Consider the following 9544-nt stretch of genomic DNA (forward strand, 5'->3'; position numbering starts at 1 on the left):
AGGGCACCAAAGGTCAGGCGGGGGACAGGGCACATGTTTTAATGAAGGCTTAGCTTTCCAAGTGTATACAGCCAGCCATGCGAGACAGCCATGTGAGAGCCGCAGTGTTGATGTGACTTGGCTTAGGGGACAGCCCAGGATGGATTGCGTCAAGAGGCACAGAGTTTGGGCCTGACAGGTGGGAAAGATCAGGTCAGAGAGGAGAGGGGCACCTCCAGGTGGTCTTTGCCGATAACGGCCTTGACGGTTTCTAGGGTATCCTCGATGTTGTGCTGCCAGAGGACAAGGACGGGTATGTGATGGACACACACACACACACACACACACACACACATGTGAGCTTCCAGCCACAGGCAACACTGCAGGGGTACCGGGTAAGGAACGTCCAAGTCGGAGACCAGCAGCGGTGAGGGCACCGGAGCTTTCCAGAAAGATGTGGAGTCTGTCTGTGGTGCGGGTTGGGAGCGCGCTCGCGCGCGAGGGGGGGGGGGTTGAAGACCTGGGCTATGGCAGTAGCATAGTGTGACTGGGTCCAGGCTGAGAGACGCTTCTGCCGCATGACGCAGACCCTTGGTCCCGACTAGCGGCCCACCGGAAAAAAAGCATAGACGTGGGCCCATGCAGGAGCACAGTGCTCATTGTACCCTAACCAGAAGAGTGGAGGGGAGAGTGGTGGGCACAGCCGCCCGTTCGGCCACTCCCAGCGTGCACTGTCACAACAGCCATGCCACAGCGAAGACAGTGCGCATGCCCCAGACAGACAACCCATGGAGACGACACATGTGTGAAATCGATCTGTTCGTACTGATCCTACTGCCATGGTTGGGGGTGTGTTGCACAAGCATGCACTGCTGAGCAGCCGTACTTTGACATCAAATGTCGCAGTCACACTGCAGTGGTCCCAAAGCTGGCTAGAGTTCCACTTGCCATCAGCAAATATCTCCTGCTCTGGACGGTCAGGGTGCCGGTCCTCGGAGAAGCTGAGATGGCCAACACAGCAAGGAGCCGGAGACGGCGGAGAGAGTCAGTGCCAGCTGGAAGGGAATGTGTTCCGGAGCTGGCGTGGGGGCTGGAAAGCAGCCTTGGGGATTGGGAGAGGGTGCAGATATTGGGGCAGTGCAGTAGCTGGTAGCCCACAGGTATGCTGAGAGCGATGCAACTGCGAATCATAAACTGCCACAGGGCATGTGTGCAGCCTCGGCAGTTACGAGTGTTGTCCAGCAGCGCCTCCCTGGCATTCTCTCACCTCGTTGACTGTGCCCCGAAGCTCATCAGAAGATCGCCGAGCATGTTGGCCTCCTCGCCGGTCACTCCCGAGATCGTGCATCTCAGGCTACAGGGAATCCTATACAGGTGCATCCCCAAACAGGTGGTTGGCAGGAAGGTGATCCCTCGAGCAGGGATCGCAAACATAAACAGCGGAGCGACCCGGAGAGAGGGCAACAGGGGCAGTGTTTGAAGAGTAGCTCATCGTCAAAGTGAAAGAGAGATGGCTCGATATACGGGCTGTAGCGCGTAAAGCCTTGCAGACAGAAGGATTATGGGCAGAAGATGCGATTCATGACAGCAGGGATATAGCTATGGCTCTGTGCATGCGAGGGTCGCGGCTCGCGTACTGGCTTGTGGAGAAGGCCTGGACCGCCTCGGGGCCGACACCCGAGGTAGCGAGGGTGGCGGCTGCTGCCAGCAACGCGTCCTCCGCCTCAGAGCCAGCTTCGCCCCCCTTTACCGCACTCTGTAGACGACGGGGACCCACTCCTGGGCAGCTCGGCCGTGTCGACGTAAACTTGGGATCGAACAACAGCGACCGTCGTGGAAATGTGCTAGGTCTCGGACAATAGCTCCGAAACAGGGCACCGAGCTGTGCTCTGCCAGCACGACTTCCCACCAGCAGACGGCCGACTGCCACCATTTCACCTGGTATGTGTGAGTTTTTGTATTGATTATGCGTATCCTAGGTATGAAATTGTTGGCCACACTGATCGTGCCAGGGATTCACATATGCAGGTGTCTGTCCCCGGCGGCGGCTTTTTTATCAACGCAAAGGCCTGCACACTGCACCTCTCATTAAAAAAGGCCCCACTCCGCATGAAGACAAATATAAATTTTCGTATCTCTCGTACCCGTATTCGTACGGACCACTGCAGCGTATCGCTGGAATCCTCAAGCAACGTAACTTCAGAAAAGATTGTGTCGTTCAACTAATTTTTTATCATTCTGTATCAAAAATTTGAACGAATTTTATCTTTCCGTACGAAATTAGCTTATATCTGCACAATTCAGATAAATAGGGCCTGATTTATCTGAAGGTGCACGCTCCGATAAATTTACCAGGCGGATACAGTAGGATACTGTCAGTCCCTGCTACAGCCTGCGCGGCCCCGGCAGACCCTGCAGTAGGGTATGAGACCCTACTGGCGGTTGGCCGGCCCACTGCCCCAGCTGCTGCTGACTGTTCGGCAGTTTAACAGTCCGGTGACTGTTCACTCCCTCTGTCTTTGAGCTCTCAGCGTTTGCACCCATCGGTCTTTTCGCTGCTCTTTGGCACTCTTTTGTCGTCATTTTCCGATCGTTTCCGGTCACTCCTCGGTCTCTTTCCTTTGTTCCTTGTCGTACCCGGGTCAGTTTGGTTCCTCCACCGGGCTAGGTGGGCAAGCGGCTAAGAGTAGTAACCGGAAGCACCACCGGTGGCTAGCCGAGCTTCAATCATATGATTTCGATATTGAACATAAGCCGGGGACCGACAACATCGTGCCGGATGTGTTGTCCCGATGCCTCGCTACCCGCATCGCCCGGGGACGCGGCGCTACTCCGCCGACTAGTGCCACCCTCTCGGCTTCTCTAGCCTCTCTCGAGTTCACGCTACATAGCCGGGCAGCCACATGGCATGGAATTCACCCCTCCATTGGCTCCCCGAGTGAGGCGGGCGCCCTAGCCTCCGAGCTAGCGGCATCCTACCTCATCGCTATGGATCGGCAACCTAACCATCCGCTCCCGGAGGCAGCCGTACGCGCTATCGCGTTGGAAAGCGGTCGGCCGACCCGCCAACCGGTCACACTTGACGCCCGCGCCGCTTCCCTCTCGGCCATGCTAGCGGACGGCACTAGCGATCTACTCCTAGTGCTTCCGGATGTGGCCGACGCCGCGTACCACACCACGGACAACGCGTGGGTCTCTCATTTGGCCCATTGTGACATCCTCCGGCTCATCGCCCCGTCCGACCCGGCGGGTGTCCCTTACATCGTGGTGGCCCGGGCCGCCTATCTCGGCTCCCGACCCGTGGATGTCTCCCGGCTTCCGACCGTCACCGACATCCCCGTCCGGCCCTTAGCGCCCGAGCGGCCGATCCACCTAATGGAGCTATGCGGCGGCATCGCCACGTTCCTCGAGGCATGCCTCCGTAACGGCCTATCCATTAGCCGCTACACGTATGCGGATGCCTCTCCCATGGCTCGGCAAGCCGCCCACCGGCGCATCACCCGGCTCCAACGCCGCTACCCTCGGCTACTTCCCGCCGCCGCGGTTGAGGAGTGGACATCCGTCCCTCAAGACGTCCACCAAATCACCGCCCCGCAACTCGCTAGCCTCCCACCCGTGGATCTCCTAGCCGCCGGCCCGCCGTGTCAACCCTTCTCCCAAGCCGGGAACCGTAAGGGATTCCTCCGGAAGGACGCGTGGGTGTTCCCGGAAGTCATCCGGATAGCCCGGCAGATTTACGAGGCCCAATCGTACCTCTCTTACGTGATAGAGAACGTCAAAGGGGCCGTGGACAACGTCTATGTCCGCCACATGGTCGGCGACCCGGTCGTCGGTCATGCCGAGCTTCACGGCTCCGGCGCCCGCCGCGACACTTTATTTTGGTCTAACATCGGTGAACGGGCTGCCCTACAAGCCCACCTCGATGTCCCGACCGGCCACCGCCCGGCCGCCGATGCCCTCCGGCAACACGGATGGTCTCCGGATTGGCAACTCCATTCCGGCAGTCCGGTGTTTTTAAACAAGTTTGTTTCTTACCCCGGCTCGTACGCGCATCGCATGAAGCCCGACGGGATTACCCCCGGCCCGGCCATGCTATGGCACGCACCATCTAAGACATACCGTGAGGCTCCCGCTCGCATGCGTGAGCACTTCATGGGCCTCTCCGGTGATGATACGGCAGTCCCGACATTTACCGACCGGCAACGGTGTGAGCTCATCGGTGCTAGCATTGACCCTAATCTAGCCACCGCGCTCATCGCCGGAGGCATCGCCCACTGCCCCGCGGCCACCGCGTCATCCGTGAGTGTCTCCGCAGCCCTTCTATGTTGCGGAGGGTGTGCCTATGTCCGCCCCGGCCGGCCGTTGCGCGCCGCATGCCGCTTCGAGTGCGGGTGTTGCACCGCGACTCATGCCGCGCTCCATTCACGGCCTCCCGCCGTCCTAGCGGTCACCGCCGCCGACCCCGAGTTCACGGCTCTTCGGCCGCCGCCTACATGCCATCATTGCCTTAGTTCCGGCAGCCCGGCGAGCCTCGTTGCTTGCGCCGGTTGCCACCGGTGGAGTCATTTGCAATGCCTCACTCCGCCCCGGTCTACGGCACCGTCCGGTGATTTCTTTTGCCCGGCATGCGATCCGCTCGGCATTAGCGGGCTCACGGAGCTCTTCTACAAGGACACACCCCTTCGGTATACCGATGCCGACCCGTACGAGGACATCGCCCTCCTCGACGCTCTCGACGGTGACATGCCCGAGACGCCGACGGAGCAACGGCGCGTTGCCCGACGGATGGTCACCCACCGCCGGCACCCGCTCCTCCCGCATTGGTTGCAATACCGCCGCGGCGCTCACGCCCCGTGGGTCACGTGCCCGCCAATCGAGTACCGACTAGACCTAGTCCGGTGCTATCATGAGCACGCCGGCCATCCCGGTCATGCGTCGCTCTACCACTCTATGCGCAAGTCGTTTTGGTGGCCCGACCTCCGGCGCGACATCCGCGACTACACCCGGTCATGCGACAATTGCCAACGCTCCACGTCCATAGCCGCGCCGCTCAAGGACCCGCAGCCCTTTGATCTCTACGGCCCCTTCCAACATGTCCTCATGGACTCGTGCGGCCCCTTCTTACTCCCCCCGGAGCGCCCGTCCGGTTCGGCGAAGGCGAAAACTGAAAAATCTGCAAAATCTGCCGTCCCGGCGTCTAAGGATTCGGCTCCGCCCGCCCCGCCTCCGGCTCGGAAGGCATGGATCCTCGTCATGGTGGATTACTTCACTAAGGTGGCTGAGTTTGCCATTCTATATGAGCATTCGGCTTCCGCCGTGGCCTCCGCGGCCTACGCGCATTGGATCTCCCGGTATCCCCGCCCGATCAAATGGACCACCGATTGCGGCACGGAGAACCTCGGTGCGTTCGCGGCCCTATGTCGGTCTCTCGGCATTCTCCACATCACCACCGCCGTGTTTAACCCGACGGCCAACGGCGGTGCCGAGCGTCTAGTCGGCACGATCAAGCACATGCTCCAACGCTTGGTCGGGACTCATCTCGAGTCATGGCCCCGCATGCTCCCGCTCGCGCGCGGCGCATACATGCGGCATGTCCATTCCGCCACCGGCGTCTCGCCGATGGAGATGGCGCTAGGCATTGGCGATCCCGCCATCCCCCCGCTTAGCCCGGCTCTCCTCGCCGCGCGTGCGTCTATCATCCCGGGTTTCCCCGATGCAATTTCTGCCGCCGATTTCTCGCCGGGCAGAATTTCTGACTTTGACACCGAGTCGGATGGAATTGTTTCCGCCGCCGTTGCGGATATTTTACAATTCATGCCCGATCTAGACACGGTCTACGCCGTTGACCCGCCCGATTCTACCGCCATCCTCCGGCATGTAGAGTCTTCGGCCGATCATCGCGCCTCCCTTCATGGCCGAGCGCGCCATAGCCTCATGCGAGCGCAAGCCGGTCACCGTCTTCGGCACCATCACTTGCTCCAACAACGGCATGTCCCGCCCGTCTACGAGGTTCGCCCCGGTGACTTCGTCCTCATCACTACCCGCAACCCACAAGGCTTGCGTCCCAAGATGCAAGGCCCCTTCAAAGTTCTACGCGTTACCTCGCAAGGCAACGTCTTCGTCCAATCGGCCCCTTCCCGTCCGGGCAAGCCGGCGCCGCAATGGAGCGTCCGTTCCGACCGGATCGTCCCCTACCGATTCGCCCATCACACCAACGTTCCTCACCCGAGTGTTGGTACGGCATCCGTTCTACCGCCGTCTCGTCTACCTCAGCCTACGTCTTCAGATTTTTTCTCCGAGTTCTACCTTTCCGCTTCCGCCGCTCGTCTCGCATCTACAGCGACAGCGACAGCGCCTACAGCTGTGACAACGTCTGTGGAGCCTACGACCTTCGTCATGCCGCTCCCCGTCTTCCCTACCGTCCTCATGCGGGCCGTCACTCTATCTTGACCCCTATTCAGCCCTCCCGCGACCTCCCGTCCGTCTCCGGGCCTTTTGATGTGTGCAACCAGGCTGTCCCTGTCCCTGACAGCTGTCAGTCCCTGCTACAGCCTGCGCGGCCCCGGCAGACCCTGCAGTAGGGTATGAGACCCTACTGGCGGTTGGCCGGCCCACTGCCCCAGCTGCTGCTGACTGTTCGGCAGTTTAACAGTCCGGTGACTGTTCACTCCCTCTGTTTTCGGGCCTCAGCGTTTTTCCTACGTCCCCGCGACTACAGCACCAAAGTACTACAGCACCACAGCACCACAGGCCTGGACGACAGCGATGCAATGGAGCGTCAGCGTATTGGAATTTCAGATTCATTACACTTTTCTAGAAGCACACATAGGTCTAGTTATTTACGCCGGGACCCTCCCGAGTCTTACGGTGACCCGTTTTATCCTCCGCCACTTGACATAGACAGGAACAGCACTGTGCGGCCTGTGCGGCCTGGCACAGCGGCTTACAGCATTACTAGCTCTAGCGGCAGTCTCTACACTCCCTAGCAGCTCTAGCAGGCTTCCTAGATACTCCCCAGAGTGTATCAACCTGCAGTGTGTCACTCTATGTGGTTGCTGGTCTCCCTAGGTCTGAGCCTTCCCTTAGGGGGGGGGGGGGGGACTGTACAGGCTGTACAGGCCTCACCAGGCCTCACCTCGGCTCATACCCTAGTGATACCCTAGTGCCCTAGTGCGGACCTGTAAAGACCTTTTGATGTGTGCAACCAGGCTGTCCCTGTCCCTGACAATACAGTTATCGGTACTCGGCTAAATTGTAGGCCCGGGATAAATCCGAGTACCGCATTAACTACTAAATACGAGTACGGTACCGGCACTCTCATTTTATCCCCCATGCGGAGTGGGGCAAGGAGAGAGCAGGAGAGATACTCTAGAGAGCGTTCCCCCGGTTCGGGTAGGCTACAGCTACCTACCTAGGGCGCTCTAGGTATGTAGGTACCTCCTAGCTAGAGGTACCGTAGAGGGGGGGACTGTACACTGTGCCGGCTGTACCGTACGAGTACAAGCTTCACTAGGCCTCATGCCTCGGCTCATACCCTAGTAATACCCTAGTGCCCTTGTGCAGACCACGACCTTTTCTGTACGAGTACGAACAGAAAAGAGTGGTTTTCGGCACGAGTACTACGGTAGGCGTACCGCAGTACAGCCCGGCATACTCCGGGAGTATGTATATAGGTGCCGGGCCGGTCGGTGAACAGTCATTCGGGGACTGCCATCAGACAGGCACAAGTGTTTCGACCTGTTTCCCAGCCCACCCGCCCAAGGAAAATGCATGTGACGTACCACACGGGCCACGAGGCCTGCCAGTAGCATAATAATCCTTACAAGGACGCCCAAGGGCGGAGCAGTACTATAACAGTACATCGGGCTAGGTGTAGTACCCGGCAGATCACGCGTCTAGGAATCGCTAGAACATTGCCACGGATTATTAAGGATAGAGACTAGAGACGTACACTAAGCCCAGACCGGGGCAGGAGCGCACCTGGTCTCGGGCTCTTTGTGCCTTTGGCTTCCCCCCGACCGCCTTGTAAGACAAGTCCGTGTATTGTGATGAAAACTTGTAAGACCTAATGACGTGTGCAGCCAGGCTGTCCCTGTCCCGTCCTGACACATGTGCCGTGTGCGTACCCTAGGTACCTACCTACCTACCGGCCCTACACACGAGCGTGCGGCCTCTCTCTACTCGTACAGTACGAGTAGGGTACAGTAGTGCTTGCGATATAGATAGATAGCAGCTCTCTACTCGTAGCTAGAGAGCGGCTCTAGGTATCCTTAGCTAGGGCCGGATCCTGGACCCGGCGTCCCGGCCACCTCCTGAGTCCTGAGTCCTGACCCTGGCGGGTAGGTAGTCGTAGGGTAGGCACGTACCCTACCGAGAGGCACCTCATGCTAGAATTCTCTGCACTCTGTAAAGATAAATACGAGTACGAGTACTGGTACTATGTACTCTGTGTGCACTATGTACAGCCGCCATGATTTTTACGAGCATGCGCGCAAGCTTTTGATCGCTGTCGGTACGAGTACTCGGTCGATGCCGGTCAACGATCGCACTATCTCTATCTCCTACATGCAGTCAAACATCGACTACAACGACTGATGAGCGCATATCCAATTTACTTGAAACACAATATTCTCGCGACGGGAACGGCTGCATGGGCTTGCCAGGTATCTCCTATCTGTATCCTACTACGAGTACCTACCTCTACAGCAGGACACACGGGTGCTTACGAGTATTAAAGAGGTACTAGCTAGGTACCTAGCACCGTTATACCTACTCGCGTAGGTTGGTCGTCGGGTAGGGTACTGGGACTAGTACTCGTACGTACACCCATCCTATCTCTCGAGAGAGCTAGAGAGGGAGAGCCTCTCTAGTGCGGAGTTCCTACACCAGGCAGGTACTACTAAAGTAGGGTACCGCGAGATACCCAGCATACGAGTAGTAACTGACCGATCTAGAGAGAGGGTCTTGGATGTATCCTAGTGCACCTACCTACTATCAGTGTATGTATACTCGTACGAAGGACGAGGTACCCTACCTACCTACCTACCTCTCTAGAGCTCTATCTAGAGAGAGGCCGGCCTGCGGGCCTGGACGTGGCCGGGTCCCGGCCGGGACGACTCCTCCCAGCTGACTGGCAGGCTGGCACCTCTGGCTGGAGCACAGTCGCACCGTGGTCGAAGGCCCTCGACCAGTTAGTCACCCGCTCATGCTCCAAGACTGCCCAACAAGTTACCACCTCGCCTCCGATGCATGTGCCGTTTGTCCGGCTTTCGAATCATCGCATCAGCTGCTCTGACCCTCAACGGCGTGGCGGGGAGTTCAACCGTGTGGGGATACGATAAAACGTACATATGCAGTAGGTACCTACCTACCTTCCTATTTGCATAAGAGAGGGAAAATTTTCGGCCATCTCCAACGGCAACCTTGGCGCTGGCCGGCTTGGTCTGCCGCCGGACCGGTGTTCGAACTGCCGACCTTGCGGACCAACCCGTAGAGTGAAATCAGCTGTCGTTGGGAGTCTGCTGCTATCGACAAGCCGGATTCTCATTGCACAGCTGCGAAGGTT

The 9544-nt window shown here is 58.6% G+C and overlaps 1 protein-coding gene across 1 annotated transcript; it reads right to left on the reverse strand.

Annotated features, from left to right (window-relative positions):
- Window positions 1–751: 751 nt before the first annotated feature.
- On the reverse strand, window positions 752–1938 carry LOC142358359 (uncharacterized; the record flags this gene model as incomplete). The annotated part of the gene is made up of 3 exons (XM_075409767.1): window positions 1617–1938; window positions 1247–1345; window positions 752–980 (listed from the first exon to the last, which is right to left on the reverse strand). Coding segments are annotated over exons 1-3 (624 nt in total), but the record flags the coding sequence as incomplete, so codon positions are not given.
- Window positions 1939–9544: the final 7606 nt, after the last annotated feature.

This window comes from Convolutriloba macropyga, unplaced genomic scaffold, assembly GCF_964194025.1.
Source record: "Convolutriloba macropyga unplaced genomic scaffold, txConMacr16.3 SCAFFOLD_5814, whole genome shotgun sequence".
Taxonomy (NCBI): domain Eukaryota; kingdom Metazoa; phylum Xenacoelomorpha; order Acoela; family Convolutidae; genus Convolutriloba; species Convolutriloba macropyga.